Below are 20,994 nucleotides of genomic sequence, written 5' to 3' on the forward strand. Positions count from 1 at the left end.
TTTCGTGACTGCAGGAATTCATACTCTTTGGTTCTTTCGGTAAAGTCACGTAGGTATACCGGATTTATTTTGGGTTAGGTCAAGATGTTAACTACCTCGCCAGGTATGCAGGTCATGGGTTCGATCCCGACGCCTGTATATTTGCAGTTTGCATGTCTCTCTTCCTGTGGTCGCGTGGATTTTTCCCTCCACATTTAGAAACGTGTTTAGATTATATGGCTATACATTTCCACATAATCCACTTCGTTGCGCTATCATTTGTGGCCAGGTTGCTTCTGAAAAAGAGCTTTATAGCTGTGGGGCTTACCTGGTAAAATAAAAAAAAACATGTTTAGTAATTTAGCGTAAAACTGTGTCAAACTCTCCTCCACCGAGCAGCCAAGTTTTCACCCCATTAAAACGTGCCTATTTTATTATTTATTCAGCAGTAATACATTTGGCACATTTGTTGGAGCACCTTTTTAAACACTACCTTCTGAAAATCCTTACGCACAGCTTTTTAAGTAATGGACTATACCGTATATAGCATTAAATCCAAAGTTAAATGCATTGAAAATAAGTCAAAACATAAACATCAACATGTATTGTGCAGTTTATTATATACAATGAAAAAACTGCAGGTGTTCAGAACATTTTACATAGAATTACTCCATCCACCAACTATCTTTCTGAATAAGGCCAATTTAACACAAATGTGAATTTAAAAATGCTGTACTATTTGTATGTTATGATTGTAGCACTTGTCTGCTGCGTAAAAAAATAGATTTTAAAAACTACCAGTTTTCACTCAACTTGTATACAACTTTAACATTCCTCTGTAAACGTTTGAACAGTAATAGAAGTTAGAAATGTAACGATTCACTCACTCTTAAGATGCTATGAACAGCCATCAAGGGTTAAAATTCAATTCTTAACTTTGCTGTTCTTGTAGTTAATGTGAAATCTATAGAGGTATACAACTTTAGAATCTAATGGGATTAAAAAAACGACATACAAGAATCTGAAATCAATTATTACATGCACAATTCGATGCACGTCTTGAATAAGAATAGACTTTAATGAATCAATGAATCGCTACACCCTTCCAACACATATATTCGCGTTATACAAATAAAACACTAGTTGTTAACACGTTTAGGCAAACACAAATTACATGTCAAAGATATTATCACTACTGCCGAGTAAAAAAATTTCACTTTCTGTGTTATTGTACATGAAACTAAAGATCACAACAATGACAATAACATTTTTACCAACATGCCGTTTTAGGTCGACGTGTTCAAATAAGTGTTCAGCAGTAGTTCTTTAAATGTATGCAACATTTCATTGGGTGGCGTAGCATTATGAATTCATCCATACAAAATATAACCCATAAGATTTACAATCTGTACATTACATAAACCTAGTCGTGGCTTTTGATGTCCTGTGTGCATTTCTCAAATACACGCAGACTAAATAAAAACATGCTGCTCTACTGATCCTTTGAGTAGGGGCACATTGCAAATTTTTACATTATTTTATTCTGGCTTCGTAAACACTGTGGTGTCGCAGGCTGGACCATTAACATCATGACTACAATCATGATCATGAGTATGATGTTAAAACTGCTTTGTGTTTAGTTTGTTGTCCTTCCCCCACACCTCCGATTAGCACAGTTGGCTAGGTACGTTGGCAAAGAAATTAAATATACACACGTACCATATCCAACGCGACCCAATACAGAAGTGGATAATCTCTCTTCAGTCCACAGATAATTTTTGCAAGCCCGCGAGTCCGCTTTTTAAAAAGATCATGACAAGCCCTACGAACATGGGACACAGGCCTAGCATGGGAAGGGGTTTGGCCAACTTAAAAACTGTTCAAGCAAAATTAGACAATATGGAGTATGCCTCATTTCCAGGTACAATGTATAAATCTTCCATGACTTTGGGTTGTAACAACACATGGTGAAACCTGAATACGCGTTAGAGAGCCATACCGTAACTGCAAAAAACATAATCCGTAACATTTAATGTGTGCTATGTGCCATACTGATTCTAAGTCTGATTTCCATCTCGTGGGGGGGGGGGGGGTAACTCTTTTTTTTTGTAAGAGCACTGGTGAACGGACACCTGATACTTGTGCCCACCCCAGAAACAATTGGAACACAAGTGACTCTGCAACATCTCTTGCCTCGCTCACTGAACCGTGTTCATTAACTAAACTGAAAAAAAACGTATTTTACACACAGCTATTTTTTTACCTACCTGTACATTACAATTCATGGTTAAGTAAAAAAAACTTTGCTTAATGACCACTACTATCCTACCTTGCCTAGATCCCTACTTAGTCATGGTGCAATGCAAATTCCAAGAGAGAAGTGAACGTGCAGATGGGGCCAGGCAAAGTCCCAAAACTGGTGCTCAGGTTAGGATTAATCAGGTTTACTAGTGTGGGTTAATGGTTGGACTAGCGTATGATTCGTTGGTATGGGATTTGCAAAGATTGGGCCTTTTACCTTTTGACCAGCACCTCCAATTAGCGTGGTTGACTACGTATGGTGCGAAAGAAGTTCAATATACATACATAAAACACTAAAAAGCGGTCCCCCCTGGCTATAGAAGGGAGACGTAGGGAGTGGAAGGTATGTGTGGACAGAGAAGTACAGGAGGGTATGAGACATTAATGAAAGTAGGTGAGACCGTGTGATTCGTGGGAACAAAACGTGACCCAGCTCAACATTATTCTAGAAGTTTTGTGTCCCAACATGACAAAATACTTTAAATTTACTTTAAGGCAGGGCATTATAGTGCTCTAGAGATATCACTCGTGATGTATTTAATTGCAATTCAGTGATGTTACAATGTTGCTCGAGTGCAACACATAATTGACTTGTTTTGTTACTTGCAAGTATTTTTTTTCTTAATAACAAAGTTTCAAAGTTGTGTTGGACAGTGAGGGACAAACTGTAATAATTAATTCGACCTTACTCCCACAAAGATTCAATCAGCGTGATTCAGAGTAAACACTGGATAAAAAAAAAACATAATTATTTGCTTCATTTGAGCCTTCACATTTTGTCCTATTACATTTATGTATAACAAGCTGTACTACCCGGCTTCGCCCGGGACTTGGATTCACCACGCCTGCTGCCTTTGTCTCCCCAGTGGCGATATTCACACAGAACAGTTACTCGTTTGATGCCGAGTCGACCTAGGGGAGGCCCAGGACCGGTAAAAATAATCGTCACCGGTGGTGGCCGTGAGCAGGAATCAAACTCGGGTCGCCGGGTTCGTAGCGCGGCGTGCTAACCACTACACTACAATGCGTTACGCTTCCACATGCGCGGGTCACGTGACAGATTTGACGTCACAGCTCACTTACCGTGCAAAAAAAATATGCATTATTGACCTCCCCCCCCCCAAAAAAAGTGTATTTTTATAATTTTTGCATGGTGTACAGTCTGGAAAGTAACCACATGGCAAATTTCAAGTTTGTTGCATGTTGGAAATTACGCTAAACATTTTGAACAGACACACATTCACAACTTTGCCTTTTATATATAAGGAGATTTTAATGGTAATAATTGATTCTTATAAGCAATGCATGTATGAATGCATCAGCAGTATACTAATTTGAATAGACCAATTTTTACGTAACAAATCCATGTTCATAATTAAAAATGTTTTCACAAGTACAATCAAATTGTGTGCAAGACTAATTTTGTATTCATTTATGTCACATATAATTGGTTTATGGGACCCCTTGTAGCTACCAGAGGTGCTACATTCACCACAAACTTAAAAAAAGAAATAATTGACTCTCAAATCAAACCGTGGACCCATAATCGTGACAATTCACAGCAGGACGCGGGTGGAAATCCGTACAGGCCACACGCCTGCAAAAGGCCACGGTGCCTACAAGACGAGTGCCACTCGTTAGTCGGTTCGCGCGCCTTCCTTCGTCAGCTCTTAAAAATTGGTTTCACTGAACCGTCACCATAGCCACTGCGCCGGCAGAAGCGCCGGAGTGGGAAGCGGCCGGCGATGCGCTGCTGCTGCTGCCGCCGCCGCCGCCGCCGCCGCCGCCGCCACCGCCTCCGCCTCCACCTGTGGCCGAATGTGCGGCACCCCCACCGCCCGCTCCACCTCCGCCGCCTGCCGTCGCAGCAGAGGCCGCCGCCGACGACGACGACGACGACGGGTCCACCTTGCTGATGTGCGTGACGAAGCGCAGGCGGAGCTGCAGCGCGGGCCGAAGCGTGCAGATGATCTTCTCCACCTGCAGCGGCGCGGCAGGACGGCGCACCGGTCAGCCGGCGGCTCGCACGTGCCCACCCCCGGACGTTGGGTCGTGCGGGTTACGGGCCTTGCGGCGTTCGATCCCGAACTTAAGTCGAGTAACACACCCGCCTTCCGTCATGCAATACAGAACTCGTCTGACGTACGTGTGTGTGTGTGTGTGTGCGCGAGTTTTAACTTATTTCGCCCCGTACGGAGCTAGCCGCGCAAATCGGAGGTGGGAAAATTATTAGGATACAGAGCATGTCTTGTGATGCTGACCTCACGTGATATGGTGCAAACTTTATATCATAACAATGCTAACTTTAGTCACAATGAGCTGTTACCAGGATATTATGAGCTGATATCGCAGTACAAGCTGCGTAAGTATGTAATGAATCACGCCCGCAGAAATGTGATTCATTGTCATTACTAAGGTCTCAATTCAAAAATGAATTATGTATGTTTAATTGTATCTTGTTTGCATTATCGTGTTCATGTCTCATTTGTACGAGTTTTTTTCGTTCCGTGAATATACCGTATTTTCCTGCATATAACCCACAGATGCATATACCCCGCAAAAATAGCGTTTTGTGTAAAACTAATTTCAGATATTTGAATAAAGGTGTCAGTTTTTGTGCCAGTTAAAAGGGTAAAACCTATTACTATATCTTGTTACTGGCAAAGGAGGTCTCATAATGTAAATGCTCACCCCGAGCCCTCAATACTCTGATAGTGCGCTGTTTTTGAGTTGTACGCCTTTTGGCCTCTTCTGGTCCAACACCAATGGAGACTAGGCTCTAAGAAAAGCCGTCTCGGGTGTGGACCAATCAAATTCAAGGACAGTGCATATTATTATCAGAGTTGTCTCTTTTGTTTGCATTTTGACTGCTTGTGATGTGGTTATTGCAAACATGATGCCTTGAATAAAGGTGTCAGTTTTTGTGCCAGTTAAAAGGGTAAAACCTATTTCTACAAATTTCAGATAGCCCGCACCTCTATATACCTTGCATGCATTCATATCTTTAACGTCGTTACCGCAGCTTAATTCCATCATATTAATATGAAGTTTACATTTGTAATACATTCCACTATCAGTTGTTAACATTAAAATCACAACGTGCACAAAGAAAACAAACTCACCAGAAACGAGTGAACTTAAAACAGTAAATAAGTAACAAAAGTAAATATCCAATAAATAAGTAACACATAACTGGTAGATAAGTAGAGTTTTAGAGCTGGTAGACTGCGCGCTGCGCAGACAATAGCGGCACTACGGTAACGCCATTGCCTCGCCCCCTCATTAAAATGCAAATCAATTTACAACATTTTTGACATGCGTTTTTCTGGATTGTTTTGTTGTTATTTTGCCTCTCACTGTTCAAATAAACCTACCATTAAAATTATAGACTGATCATTTCTTTGTCAGTGGGCAAACGTACAAAATCAGCAGGGGATCAAATACTTTTTTCCCTCACTGTACATACCCGTGTTCTCATGGATCTAGAGTCAGTATTGTTACGTTTACGAGTAAAAGCGGAGTTTTACAGTATTCACACGAGTCCTCGTGCGTTTTACAAAGGCAACAATGCACACCGGTTTTCCTTTTGGAGCCACTCACCGAGTCTTTTACACTGTCGCCGGTAAACATGTACTTGACATGGTAGAGGAAGTCGCAGATGGGGTCCATGTGACCCATGTGTTTACAGTTTTGGTCGACCGCTTGCAGCATCTCGTAAAACTCCACCGCAATCTGGCACAGGATGCGTAGAGGGAAAAGGGGACGAAAAAAAGCGCACTTCTAAATGTACACAGACAACAGTTTTCCATGGCATGAGATGTGCACAAACACTCAAAACTTTTTGCAATTGGATAATTGTTTTTTAACTTGGTGAATGCCCTTGTGCCAAGCCAAAAGTAAAGTTGTCCTCTGACACAAACAGGCATTGGGAGAGTGCTGATCTCTGTTGATGGCTCTAAGCCAAACTTGATTTGGTCTCTCTAAGCCAGTGGTGGAAATTCCACATTCCTCTGGCATGGTCCAGTATATAGGACAGCCATTTCATTTCACAGTGGTTACTCGATTTCCAAGGGTTGACTGAGAGAGCTGACTCCCATTGGGATTGAACTCACAGATTCTGATTATGAGCAGAGTGCTCTAACCTCTGCACCACCCATGAGAGATTGAAAATAAGCCTGATTTAAATGCATCGCTTGTGCTGATCTTTACACATTGTACCAGATAATAATTATGCTACAATTAATGATCTGCACTTGTGTCTCGGTAGCAGCAATGATGCTGTGCCCTTTGCCAATTACCCCAAATCATAAACCATAGTAATGTCCTTATTGGTATATATTATACATTTGCATGCTATAGCCATTAAGCAATGAAAAGTGGTTCTCTCCTACCAATGCACATCTGGCTTCATATTGTATTTTGTAAGAACCATCTCCTGCAGTCTTAAACAATTAAGGCATTCTGCGTTGTGTTGAAACCCTTGTATCTCAATGCACATGGGCTTCAACAAGTGAGGCTTGCACTTACAAGTAATTAAAAAAGCTCTTAATGTGAAATGCCAAACTGTATTAGGCAGTACATTTATGCAATTGCCATGTAAGTTACCAGGCAGCAGCGCGAATCGAACCTTCAACTCGAGCATGGTGGCATTGGGTGTATCACGCAAATGTTGAATTTATCATTTATTTCTATTCGAACACGCATCGTTTATTTGAATAAAAGTTGTTTGAAATGATGGATAAAAATGCATTTTATGTTTTGTTGAATAATGCATTTAAGATATAGTTGTCGTAATGTGAAAAAAAAATCTACTCTTCAAGGATGTAATCTAATAACAAAGATTGAAGCTAAAACTATACAAAAAAACATGTAAATCATCATCATCATCATATGGGACCAGGGGTGGCCATTAAAGGGAAACAATTCTGCATTGGAAAGTAGAAACACTACTCATCCTATTTAAATGGATAACTTTAAGTTAATCTTCCTATTTTTTACAGGACACCCACCCAGTGAGACTTACAAGCCTTCCTCCAGGCTGTAAAGCAGCTAGGAGATGACAGAACACGGCAGGACAGCAAGTCGGTTCGTGAACTAATCTGGGTAAACTCTTGCGTAGAATCCTCGCACATAAATATGGGTTTTCCAGATACTCCAGTTTCCTCCCACGTGAAAAGCCAATCATCCACAGAACCATTTGGCCAGTTGTCTCAATTTAGGAACACACCTGAAGATATTTTTAAAGATTCTAGAAGGGCTTTCCTAGATAATGAATACATGTATTTGTAATGCATGTCTGCAGAACTTCTTTCGCACCGTACGTAGCCAACCGTGCTATTCATAGGTTTATGAAATTAAAGGAATATGCCGCCTAAAAAAAGTGCTCTTTCATATTTGTAAAGCAATATCGATTCATGGCAGTTGAGTAAAATGAAAGTTGCTAATTCATCTCTCTCACTCATGACATAACAAAAGTGCTTGCTCCCACCATGCACTTTTAAATTATTTTTCTGATCAATTAAGTTCAAAACTTACGTAGACCAACCCACGAAATACAGAGCCCAAGAGTATGATAACAATAATTTTTTTTTTCAAGCTATCTTAGGTCAATTAAAGTGAGATGACAATCGGCCTATGGGAATTCCACCAATGGCTCTTGGCCACTCGTGGACAAGTACCAACAGACATTGGCTTGAACAGCACCCGGTCCTCACCGTGGCAAGATAGGCAACATCCTCTGAAAGTGTTTACTAAAATGGCATTGTTATAGAGCTGTGGCTGTGTGCTCATGAATTAAATTATCTCTGCTTACCTCCAGCATGCAACGTGTCCGCTCCTGGAGAAAGCGCAAGAGGAATGGCCCCACCAAGTGGTAAACGTAGAGCAGTTGCACCTCGGTTTTCACCAGCGGTTTCACCACCTCCTTCAGAAACCTGCTCACAATCCGCCACATTCCACCACCGCAAATGTCTTACTCAGGTCACCACTATTGCCCCCTTGCAGCTGCCTCACGGCAAATGTATAATAAAGCCACTCACGCTCGCAAGTAATTTCCCAGGTGCCACCGGCTGCTGTTAAAAAAGGGAAGCGCATAATTGGCTGGATGACGTTCGGGATAACTGCCTTTCGCACGTAAATGGATGTCTGATGCTAGACAGCAGGTATGTTATTATGGAGCGTTATTATGGGCCAGATATAGCACTTCGCAAGATGGGTGCTACAGAAGGGCATTAAAAAGGCACTAATGGGGAAATGGATGGATACTGGAAAAGGCTTTAAAAAAAAGGAAATTCGACAGAAATTTAATTATTGCCACCAGGATTGTAAGAAATGTTAATAATGTATTCTTTTGAAATTGGAATCGAAATGTGCGACTCGCGTATATTTTAATATTCCAGCTTTTCGTTAATTAAAAGTGAAACGTAGCAGATGGGAGTGTCAAAATGAATAGTATTTGCAGATGTAAAGATTATACATAAATTTTGAATTAAAGTTAAAGTGGAGATACAGTAGATTGGATGCAAACACACATATATTACAATATAAACAATGAATTCCAAAGCAAGGTGACATATTCATACACAAATCAACATAACTTATGAAACATGCAGGCAAACGAATGCTCAGTGATCACCTATTGAGCAGCATGGCACATAGGGAATGGCATACGTAGCTTCAGACTTTGCCATATCTTACAACCCAGGGTCATTTTCACAAGGTTACTCATTTAAATCTGAGTTTACCTAGGGTGAACAAGACTGTTGGGACATACGGTGTTAGCGAGCACGTATGAAGGCCAGCACCACGCCCTTTGTCTCCCCAGTGCTGTTTTAAACACCGCACCCAGTACTTATTGAAGGCTGAGTCAACCTGGGGGAGGGCCAGGAATGGTTAAAATATTCGTCGCAGATAATTGCAGTGAGCAGGAATTGAACTCGGGTTGCTGGGTTCATAGTGCGATGCGCTAACCACTACACTACCATTGTCAATATATTTAGACACAAATACAATCACCATTTATCCTTTAACAGACTGTATATAATACAAACACATACATGGAAACACGTGCAAATACACGCTCACTAACAAAGAGACACGTGCACTGCTCAGCAGGCAAATGGCGGACCTGGGTATGAGCGTAAGCTGCCCAATGCTGGAGTGGTGCCACACGGCATGCGCCAGGGCCAGCACGTAGCTGCAGTACATCTCGCCGTACGCCTGGTGGCAGGACGTGAAGTCAAACAGCTGGAACGGAAAGCCGACCCACTCGGACTCGTGCGCCAGGAGGGGGCTGTTCATCACCCCGACCACGCGGTCATTCAGCACCATCCAGTACGGCTCCTGCACACCGTCACGTCGGGGGGGAAAGTGGCGGTGGTGTAGCGGTGGTAAGATTTGAACTGCCTCGCCTGGTATGCAGGAGGTCGTGAGTTTGATCCTGACTCCCGACAACTGTATATCTGGAGTTTGCATGTCTCTTTCCCGTGGTCGCGTAGATTTTTCTCCGGTTCCTTCGGTTTTTCCCTCCACATTTAGAAATATGCGTTTAGAGTATTTGGCTGCTATACATTTCCACATGATAAGCCACTTCATTGAGCTATCATTTGTGGCCAGGTCACTTCTGAAAAAGAGCCATATAGCTCAGTGGGCCTTACCTGGTAAACTACAAAATAGAAAAAAAAGTTTAATTTAGCCTAACTCGGAATAAAGGTGGATGGTAGTTCTAACACAAGCCCCCCAAAAAAAGGCATTGACATGGCCTTGCGGTAGCGAGTTTGCTGCATGTTGGAGAGTTTCGCCGGTTCGAATCCAGGAGCCACGCTGGTTAATACTGCAGGTGTATTAACCGTATTACACGACGTCTGTTTTTCTGTGCACATTGAAAGATCCCACACATCCGATAAGCACTGTTGGCTGCGTGCAGTGCAAAAGAAGTTCAAAATACATACATACATCCTCTGACGGCATTCGCAATTATAGGTCATTGCATGCTGGCGTCGTGGGCAAAATTAAAAAAAATTCTAATACCCGCGAATTATTCAATTGGGATTATTCATCGCAGTCATGACTCCGCAACTGGCAGACTAATGCCCCAGGTCACTTTTGGAAATTTATACTATCCTCGTTTGTTAAGATCTCACCTGGTTATACAAAAAAAACAGATTTACAATCCTCTCCTGACAGTCCGGCCAGTTGATGCTGTGGTTATAGTGCACTTGACTTTCCATCGGAAGGCTGCGAGTTTAAAGCCTGGTCAGAGGTTAAAGAGAGTCCATTTGCATTTCCGGGGAAAATGAAATGTGTACCACTTTGTGGAACGTGAACAAGAGTTATACTGCCAGGAATCTGAGCTCAAGACCTTCAGATTGTTAGGCATAAAGAAGAGCCACCCAGCCATAAACACAATTTGTAATATTTTGCAAAATGCAATGTTTTCGAGCACAATTAAGGTATTCACCGTTGGTCAAATGGCTGAAAGACTAAGACGTAGTTGGCCAAAATAGCGTCTTTTTAGTTTGCTTAACCTGTTAAATATTGCACAAGAATCCAAAACTATTCAGTCTACTATGCAACTGTATGTCACCGTCAAACCGTGTATGACCCTGCGTTATACCCAACACACCCCGTACACCCCAAACAAACCGGCAAAGCTGTGATGACGAGGCCGATGGCATTCATCCACGCTGTGATGTTTTCCCTGGGCACCAACGGCTGGCTGCACACAGCACGCCCACAACAATGTGTCTTCAATAACAGCAAACCATCCGTAAATTGTATACATAGAATTTAAAAAAAATCCTCAGAGTTGTTGTGGATGTTGTGTGGCTGTAATGATTTTGGCTTTTAAACCATCTGGTAACACCACTGACGGGCTTGTGTTCAAATCCAAGTTTCAGCAATCTTGTGATTAGTGGTAGTGACAAAAGAGGCTCAACCAAGTCACCACTGCCTGCATCAAATAAATTAATCATTTAAATAATATTTTTCATGTATTCTTTTTAGAGTTTAAGCTATAGCAAATTAGAGCAGTAACTCTATTGTGTATGCTCGAGTTATATTACAATGTATGTGTTAACAGCAATGCATGCTTATTACTCATAAAACTTAGTCCCTTGGCTTCTCTCATCATCCACAGGAATTGTAAGTTTGGAGGAGGTGTCAAAAGGCTATTGTTCAGACCTCTCCATCTGCAATAGCCCCCTACCACGCTGCGGTAGCTACATATGCGCCCGACATTCTCACTCACCACCAGTCTCCCGGCATGTCTCAAACTTTTACAAAGCATCTCAAGATGCGATTGCATCAATGAATCTGAACGCTGTTCATCGAATAACTCGGCAGCTCGGCGGAGTTGGCTCAGTGCCCCCGACGCGCACGTGGCTTCCTCCCTCCGAGCCAGGAGGCCTGGCCCACACCGGCCGCCTCCGCCACCCTCGCCACCCCCGCTAGTGACCCACCTCTTGAGCACGACGTTGACGAGGGCGTTGCCCACGTCCTTAGCTGGGACGGCGAGAGCCATGAGCTCCACGCAGGTGACGTGCAGCGCGTGCGCAGCAGGGTTCGGGAACTCGTTGAAGCGCCAGTCGCAGTTCGGGAACGGGCCCGGGGACTTGCCGGCCATCGGTGCGGCGCGTGGTTAAAGGAGTGCACCTTGTACGCGAGTTTGACAAGTGCCTGTTCAAGCACTGAAGAACACACTATAACAATGGGTAACTCAGAGGGTTCTAACCTGTTTACAAACTTAACTCAAAGTGTGATCTTACTGATACAAGTGTGCAACGGTGCTCCTCACTTTTGGGGGGCTCTGAAATAATGGTGGATATTCCACTTTCTTATGGGAGACAAATTACACTACATAGATTAGTCAATAAGAGGTACTCATTTTGCCAACCCCAAAGGGACGAGTTCACCCCAAATCACGGTTTGAACTTGCGGATTAAAATCACAGGTTAAGCATTGCCACAGTGCCGCCTAGCTATTAAATAAATTTATAAATGACCTCGATGCTTCAGAAAAACTAAATATGCCTGTGGGAGACAGAAAAATATATAATCAGACAAGACTAAGGATTTGCATTTCTAGGGTGCTTAAATGACTTAGCAACTGAATAAACCTTACATTGCATCCCATCCGAACCATTCCAATGCCCCCTCTGCAGTCTCCTCAAGCAGGGACCCCACCCCCCAGTCGCAGCTGTCCGTGTGCCACAAAGTAAATGCAACGTTAGAGAGTGCCGCGGTGCCGAGATGTTAACTACCTCGCCTGGTATACCCGGAGATTGTGGGTTCAATCCAACCCTGACACCTGCTGCATATTTGGAGTTTGCATGTCCTCCCTTTGGTCGCGTGGATATTTCTCCGGGTCCTCCGGTTTTTCCCTTCACATTTAAAATCAACATGCGTTTAGAGTATTTGACTGTAATAAATTTCCACACGATAAGCCACTTTGGTGGGCTATCGTTTGTGGCCAGGTCGCTTCTGACAAAACGAGCTATAGAACTCAGTGGGCCGTACATGCTAAAATGAAACAAAAGTTTAGTTTTAGTTCAGTTGATCAGTTTTGCAAGTGGCATTTTTAAGCCAGTGAAGGGAAACAATTTCTTTCCATGCCCATAAGATCCCACTGCGGGGGGCGAGGATATTGTCTACGAGCCGCGCCATGAGCTTGCAGTAGTAGGAGTCATCGGGCGTCCACGATCCCTCCCGACGAGAGTTGAGGTACATCTCGCTCAGGCACCAGCCTTGCGGGCGGTTATCCTTCTGCGAGCCGAGCACCGTCTGCACCAGCTTGCGCTTCAGGCTCGGCTGCTCCCGCAGCTTGCGCTCGTAGTAGTGGAAGGTGTTGTAGAGGTACGTGATGGGACGATCTGTGGGATAGAGAGCCAAGGGCACATACTGGTCAGCGCGCAAGCAAAAACAATGTATGGGGCATGCACAATAAACCATTTATTGTTGAAAGGAAGACGCGACGGAAACATCTATTTGGTAATGTGTTGCTTAGATATAAAATATTAAAGCAATATGTATCCATGGCAACGTGGCAGTTGATATGTACATCAGTAGATAGAAACCAGCCAAAACATTTCAATGAAGGATCTCCTTAAAAATCATGTTGGTAGTCAGCGAGGCTATGCCGGATAATGTATAGTATCGTTATCTGGCTGCAGGGCTCACAACAGGAGCACTCAACTCACAGGAGGATTTCAGTTCAAATAAAGGTCGCCCAGTCAGTAATTTATCAGGGAGTTTAAAATGAGTACCAATTTGATAAAAGCAAGTACCACAATGTGAAAATTTCACCACTCGCTCTAAACGACCAATGAAGGTGAACAGTGGCCAATGCTCATTTGAGCGGAGGAACAATTTGTCATCGTTATTGCTTCTCTACAAAACATGAAATCCCCTCCGCTTCAGCTGGAAACCCGGGTCACCGTGAAACTTGTAGAGGCCGCCAAGGTGGTCGAGAAGCGTCTCGAGGGACTTTGCGACGGGCGGCAGCTCCAGAAAGCGGTGGATGACGATGTCGAAGACGGGGAGAAACCGCAGGCAAACGTTGCCAAAGTAGATGGGCAGGTACTGTGGCTGCATAGCCACGGGGGGGTTCACCTGCTCTGCCAGGCCTTCGAAGTACAGCTTTTCCGGATATTTCTAGAATCGCGCAACGAGAGGTGGGAGAGGGCACCGTGTGAGCCTAGGGGTTGTCATCCTTATCACACGGCAGCAGTACAAATGATGAGACACGCATTTTCATTTTTTGTAAGAAATGTGTTTTTTTCTCCAAAAATATACTGTCAGCATCACACCCAGTTAGCCTCGTATCCCCAGTACTCGGGTTTATGCATCACACTAGCGACTCGTGTTGTGGATGATTCAACCTCCAGGAGGACCCAATAACAGGGTCGGATACCACTTGGCACCGATATTATCCACGGTCTGGATCGAATGTAACTATTGGATTTGTAGCGCGGTGCGCAAACCGTGAACCCACTCTAACAAAAAGTCCCGCCATGCCCCATCAGAACGCACAAACGCCACCTTGTGGTAGCTCATGTGCTTGGCGTGCCAGTCGTTCTGGAGCCAGTGCTCGGGCGAGTTCTCCTTGACGAAGTCGTTGACGCGATTACGGAAGTCGCTGGGCTTGAGCAGCAGGAGCTGGATGATGAAGAAGCACACCTGTGCCTCGTTCCCCTCGTGGCAGCGCAGCGCCTGTGTCGGTTGGTGGGAGGTAGCGATTGTTTTATTGGCGGATCGGCAATGATTGCTGATAAAAGGAAGACGCCGCGAATGAAACTGGGTACCATTACCTTAAATAAATAATAACTATAACTACAAACCATTCTCTTGCCATCGACTGAGTTTTTCTTAGATCACCTGAAGGTTCCAATGTCTAGTCCAAGTACCTAAGACTTACAAATAGCTGCAGCGAACCAGCCAATGTCAGCGTGAATAAACCTGCACCATCTGCATACTCCGAGATGTTTCTATTTTGGTTAGTCATGCCATTATAAAACACTAGTGATGTCACTACCACATGACTCCTATATGTTTCAGTAACATCACGGGACTCTAGACTATTCTAAAATTATCTTGCTTATTGATAAAGCTTCATACTTGTCAGAGATCTTGGGACACAAAACCTAGAGACATACCTACACGACAACAGCTGCTCATAATTTGATTGTGTATTCCTTTAAACGGTCACTCAAGTGTGAAAGGGTGTGCCCATCACCGGCCTTCGTGAGCACTTACCAGGCAGAGGACGAGGCGGTCAAGGGTGACAATGTTGTACTTCCACACCATGTCGTTGAGGATCTCGATCCAACGGTTAACCTGCTGCCCACCCACGGACGTGGAGAACTCGTAGACAAGGAAGTCTGCGAACATTCGCACGTGAGCGGCGAGGGCACGCGCTCCGATCCTCTCCAGCACCCTGCCCGCACGACAACACCAACAACAAGAACGACGCTGTCGGCAATAGGCACCGTGCACCACAAAGTAGCAATGACGTTGCCACGGTTGCATGCACGGACGTTCGAGGCAAGTGGAGTCGTAAACGCTCTGATTAAAAGTTAACCTTCCGAGATTATTGAACACCCCCCCCCCTCCCCAATTAGACAGCTTGCCTGGTCCAAAATATGCAAATAGATTTAGCTATATAAACATAGACATGCAGATAGGAGGAAAAGGAATTCATATTCTTTGGGTCTTTCTGTAAAGGAATGTTTCACCGCACAATGGGCCTTTTACAAGCGACTTTTATTTCAGAAACAAAAAATCCCTCGACTAGTTTTTACTTTTCAATTAACGAACGTTTCCGTGTTGCTGGATGTTCTCAGCAAGAGCTAAGACAGCCTGGGGGGACACACAACCGAGGCGCGTGTCAACAAACGGAAGCCGCGTGCTTGCGAATCGAGCCTTCACCCCTCTTTGCGCACGGGTGACTCAAAGGGTTGCCCAAACAGGGTGAGCGCATTGCTCACTTGTACGTGACCAGGCGGATGTGGTCCGACTCCAGAAGCATCTTCCAGAGGAGGCAGAGGAAGAGCGGGGAGGAGCCAGGCGCCGTGAAGTGGTTGACGAGATCGTTCTCACTCGTCATGGCCTTCCACTTGCGGTATTCCTCCTCCACGTTCTTCTTGAGATTCACGCGGTTCTCCTGCGGCACGGAGTTCTGCTTGAAGAATGCCTGTGGGAGGGCACGGAGACAAATTACACAAGCTCATTCCCCCCGACGGGGAGCTCGGGGGCGGCGCCGTGGTGAAGGCGCAGGGCTCGCGATCGGAAGGTTGCCCCCGTTAAAACTGCCGGTCAGAAGGTTGGGTGGTGGGACAACCCAGCCCATTATTCGCATAGAATCACTGACTTTTGAGTGGCTAATCTGTATACAGCAGGAAGCCACTATGACTTTGTTAAAATCATGTTGTACAGGTTATACATAATTGTTATTTAACTTGCTGACAGCAACTGCTTTTTGTGTTTAGTTTGTTGTTCATACCCCCGCACCTCCCGTTTAGCACGGTTGGCTTCATACAGCGTGAAAGAAGTTCAACATACATACTTACAAATGTATGAATGCAAGTCAGGTCAAAGTGCCTCATTACTCAACTCCATTAGTGGCCCTAAGCCAGCAGTGGGATGTTCTACGCAACAATTCTTGCCATACTCTTTGGTTCTATTGGGTAAAGTCACGTAAATGAAAATAAAATAACAAAAAAATCACGTTTCGGCCACAACACAAGCGGCCTTCATCAGGTCCTCCAGACAGTCTCGTCCCTTCACCTGATGAAGGCCGCTTGTGTTGTGGCCGAAACGTCGTGATTTTTTGTTATTTTATTTTCACCTACGTGACTTTACCCAATAGAACCAAAGAGTATGGATCCTAGCAGTCACGAAAGCTTTAAATCTAGAATTCTTGCCATACAAATGTAACATTTCAACCAGCGGATTGGGACCCCATTTTCAGCACAAGGGTCCTGCAATGGCGCATTTGGCTATTTAATTGTCAAGGAGCATTTACCATGTGTGGGAGCAAAACCGCACATATGAGTTGCACGCATACGGGTTCATGAATCTACTCGATATACAACCACTACATGGGTACTTAGCAGCACAGGTGGACTTGGGAAATGCATCAGGTATTGCCTCCAAAGCACTGGATTATTGGTTTACGTCACGATGAGTGAACTTGATGAACTGTAGAGTTAAAGCAGTGGTGATGACCTGGAGGGGAGGAGGAAAGCAGCTGAGTGTGTGGGATGCCCAGTTGTGTGGCGTCAGGGTCATGATGGCCTGTAGAATGTCCTTGCACCAGGTCCCAGACACAGACTCTGAACTTGAGAGGATGTGCTTCTCTGGAGGGATACAACAACATCAGAATTTGCACTTCAATTTAATGAAAATTTTATCATTCGGTACATTGAATTACCATGTCAATTGCTAAAGGCCTGCCTCTCCAAATGTTGTTTCGATGGTGATACATTTTAAACAGCATGACAATGCTCGACCGGTTCCTTCCAACTTTGAAGTTATCAACAAAATTAGCCGTACCTTCCGAACTTTTTCTCAATTTTTACTCCTGTAGTTTTTTGTATTGTCTGTTGTTGTAACTTGCTGACCTGCCCACCCCTACTGGACATCTGTGAAAAAGAGTTTCATAGCTCATCGGATTCCTCCAGTAAAAAGATTCTGATTTTGAATTCTGATAAAAATGCACTGAAAAAAATGCTATTCCATTGCTTTCATCAGATAACACTGCATATATATCATATATTATCAAATGGCGCAAGCTATAATTATTATTCTTGCTTTATCATGTCTGACAAATTTGAACTTTGCAGTTTGTCCTTTGTTGCAAAGTTTGATTAAATTTCATAAGCAAAAATGAAGTGCAAGTAACTAATTGCCAATGCATGTTATATACTGTGAGGGAAAAAAGTATTTGATCCCCTGCTGATTTTGTACGTTTGCCAACGGACAAAGAAATCAGTCAATAATTTTAATGGTAGGTTTATTTGAAGAGTGAGAGACAGAATAACAACAAAATCCAGAAAAACGCATGTCAAAAATGTTATAAATTGATTTGCATTTTAATGAGGGAAATAAGTATTTGACCCCCTCTCAATCAGAAAGATTTCTGGCTCCCAGGTGTCTTTTATACAGGTAACGAGTAGAGATTAGGAGCACATTCTTAAAGGGAATGCTCCTAATCTCAGCTTGTTACCTGTATAAAAGACACCTGTCCACAGAAGCAATCAATCAATCAGATTCCAAACTCTCCACCATGGCCAAGACCAAAGAGCTCTCCAAGGATGTCAGGGACAAGATTGTAGACCTACACAAGGCTGGAATGGGCTACAAGACCATTGCCGAGCAGCTTGGTGAGAAGGTGACAACAGTGGGTGCGATTATTCGCAAATGGAAGAAGCACAAAAGAACTGTCAATCTCCCTCGGCCTGAGGCTACATGCAAGATCTCACCTCGTAGAGTTGCAATGATCATGAGAATGGTGAGGAATCAGCCCAGAACTACACGGGAGGATCTAGTCAATGATCTCAAGGAAGCAGGGACCATAGTCACCAAGAAAACAATTGGTAACACACTACGCCGTGAAGGACTGAAATCCTGCCGCGCCCGCAAGGTCCCCCTTCTCAAGAAAGCACATATACATGCCCGTCTGAAGATTGCCAATGAACAGCTGAATGATTCAGAGGACAACTGGGTGAAAGTGTTGTGGTCAGATGAGACCAAAATGGAGCTCTTTGGCATCAACTCAACTCGCCGTGTTTGGAGGAGGAGGAATGCTGCCTATGACCCCAAAAACACCATCCCCACCGTCAAACATGGAGGTGGAAACATTATGCTTTGGGATGTTTTTCTGCTAAGGGGACAGGACAACTTCACCGCATCAAAGGGATGATGGACGGGGCCATGTACCGTCAAATCTTGGGTGAGAACCTCCTTCCCTCAGCCAGGGCATTGAAAATGGGTCGTGGATGGGTATTCCAGCATGACAATGACCCAAAATACACGGCCAAGGCAACAAAGGAGTGGCTCAAGAAGAAGCACATTAAGGTCCTGGAGTGGCCTAGCCAGTCTCCAGACCTTAATCCCACAGAAAATCTGTGGAGGGAGCTGAAGGTTCGAGTTGCCAAATGTCAGCCTCGAAACCTTAATGACTTGGAGAAGATATGCAAAGAGTGGGACAAAATCCCTCCTGAGATGTGTGCAAACCTGGTGGCCAACTACAAGAAACGTCTGACCTCTGTGATTGCCAACAAGGGTTTTGCCACCAAGTACTAAGTCATGTTTTGCAGAGGGGTCAAATACTTATTTCCTTCATTAAAATGCAAATCAATTTATAACATTTTTTATATGCGTTATTTCTGGATTTTTTTGTTATTCTCTCTCACTGTTCAAATAAACCTACCATTAAAATTATAGACTGATCATTTCTTTGTCAGTGGCCAAACGTACAAAATCAGCAGGGGGTCAAATATTTTTTTCCCTCACTGTAGTTACTTGATCTTTAACACCAAAAATTAATATTTTACACGTTTGTAAAATATTTACTTGTTTTAGTATCAACAATTACAAAATAAACGCTGCTATTCAAAATTCAATTAGAAATCCTTATTTAAGTGAATATTCTATCTGGCTATTGGCTGTTCCTCGGACAACATCCATGAGAAATGTTTTTTGAAAAACGAAAACAATCCCTTCAATGCACAAAAAAGGACCGTCCACTGCTGATCGCTACAACCAAACGTAACTATATTTTCAGTCTCACCTATTGAGCATATTTTACAGTAATATCATATTCGTTCATCATTTACTATGTTGACTCCATGTGGTTGTAATCAGTTTAAAATCTCACATCGAATACAACATTAAAGCAATAACAATGACAGAAAACTAATTATATTGTTACGGGTTAAGCAGAGGGCTTAAAGTAAAAAATGTAAGAGGCCAGCAAATGGAAAATTAAATGAGGGTTGGATCATGATGACAATAATAGCAGATTACATTTTAAAAAAACACTGATTCTAATAAATTGGCCTGAAGGAGTTGAAATACTCAGCAGTCATGATACCAAGACAGATGAACGACGTTTCAGTGGCCAACCCACGCAAGGAAAGAAGAACGCAAATTAAACTATTTTCTTTATTTTACCAGGTAAGGCCCATTGAGCTCCATATCCCTTTTCAGAAGCAATCAGGCCACAAATGAAAACTCAACTTAGTGGCTTACCATTGTAGAAATGCATAGCAGCCAAATAATCTAAAAGCATGTTTCTAAACGTGGAGGGAAAAACCGGAGAAAACTCCACGCGACTACGGGGAGAACAAGCAAACTCCAAATATAATGGTGTCAGGGTTGGAATCAAACCCATAACCTCCTGTATATCTGGCGAGGTAGTAAACATCTCACCACCGCAGCTGTATACAGGACAAATATAAGTGGTGTCTGCCAAGCTGGTCGACTGCCGTCCATGTAAGCCCTCCAATGACACTGAGTGCGTGCAAATTTGGAGGCGAGTGCTTCGGCAGTGGTACCAGTCACGTGCGTGGCTCTCGCAAGAGTCAGGATGAGAGCTCTGTTCAACTCCTCCGACTCGGTGGAGAGCAGCTGCTTGGGGTCGTTGAGGAATCGCGACAGCTGAGGCTGCACCTCGGAGCTGCCCAGCCCTGATATGAGACGTAGCGCTGTGCTCTCGACGCTGCCGCCAGGCACAAGTACAGCAGAACGGGAGAAGCGACAAGAGAGCTCAACTCACCAAACCGCTCGAATACGAACACAAATTCAAGCATCGTTTTGCTGGGCCTTGGGGAGGATGCCTGTAATGCAGTGTTTGGATTAATCGGTGAGAACTGTGGATAATGTTGATGGATCATGAAAAGACCTGCAATATAAAATCTTATCGTACCAGAGATGCAGCTGGTTCTGGTTGGTCTGCGGCACGGCTGCGAGCGAGTGCAGGTGGCTGAGTAGCTGCACACGGTAGTGCGGCTGGATGTGGTGCATGCGATAGCTGAACATCTCCAGCAGCGTGTGCAGGATGCCCCATGCGTGTGATTTGAACACGTTGGGCAGCAGCTGGCCTGTCCCACAGGAAGGCATTGGTCCACATCAATGACAACACGAATGATAGCAGCCCGCACGCGGCCTACTCTGATAAATAAGAAATCACGACAAATGCTATCAACCCGCCAACCGA

General features: G+C 43.9%; 1 protein-coding gene across 4 annotated transcripts in view; it reads right to left on the reverse strand.

The window, feature by feature from the left end:
* Positions 1-578: 578 nt before the first annotated feature.
* The window catches only part of MED23 (mediator complex subunit 23), a 39,416-nt gene continuing 19,000 nt past the window's right edge, over positions 579-20,994 (reverse strand). For all 4 annotated transcript variants that reach the window (XM_076069957.1, XM_032961534.2, XM_032961533.2 and 1 more), the window contains 14 exons: positions 20,704-20,878; positions 20,333-20,496; positions 17,001-17,131; positions 15,761-15,966; positions 15,030-15,210; positions 14,316-14,486; positions 13,712-13,928; positions 12,923-13,147; positions 11,739-11,904; positions 10,924-10,996; positions 9,407-9,621; positions 8,093-8,213; positions 5,881-6,012; positions 579-4,260 (listed from right to left, as the gene is read on the reverse strand). In XM_076069957.1, coding sequence (XP_075926072.1) covers positions 3,964-4,260; positions 5,881-6,012; positions 8,093-8,213; positions 9,407-9,621; positions 10,924-10,996; positions 11,739-11,904; positions 12,923-13,147; positions 13,712-13,928; positions 14,316-14,486; positions 15,030-15,210; positions 15,761-15,966; positions 17,001-17,131; positions 20,333-20,496; positions 20,704-20,878 — 2,474 coding nt within the window. In that variant the 3' untranslated portion in view covers positions 579-3,963. The remainder of the gene's footprint in view (positions 4,261-5,880; positions 6,013-8,092; positions 8,214-9,406; positions 9,622-10,923; positions 10,997-11,738; positions 11,905-12,922; positions 13,148-13,711; positions 13,929-14,315; positions 14,487-15,029; positions 15,211-15,760; positions 15,967-17,000; positions 17,132-20,332; positions 20,497-20,703; positions 20,879-20,994) is intronic.

The sequence above is a fragment of the Petromyzon marinus genome, chromosome 27 (genome assembly GCF_048934315.1).
Source record: "Petromyzon marinus isolate PM22_M1 ecotype Great Lakes invasive population chromosome 27, UKy_Petmar_22M1.pri1.0, whole genome shotgun sequence".
Taxonomy (NCBI): Eukaryota; Metazoa; Chordata; class Hyperoartia; order Petromyzontiformes; family Petromyzontidae; genus Petromyzon; species Petromyzon marinus.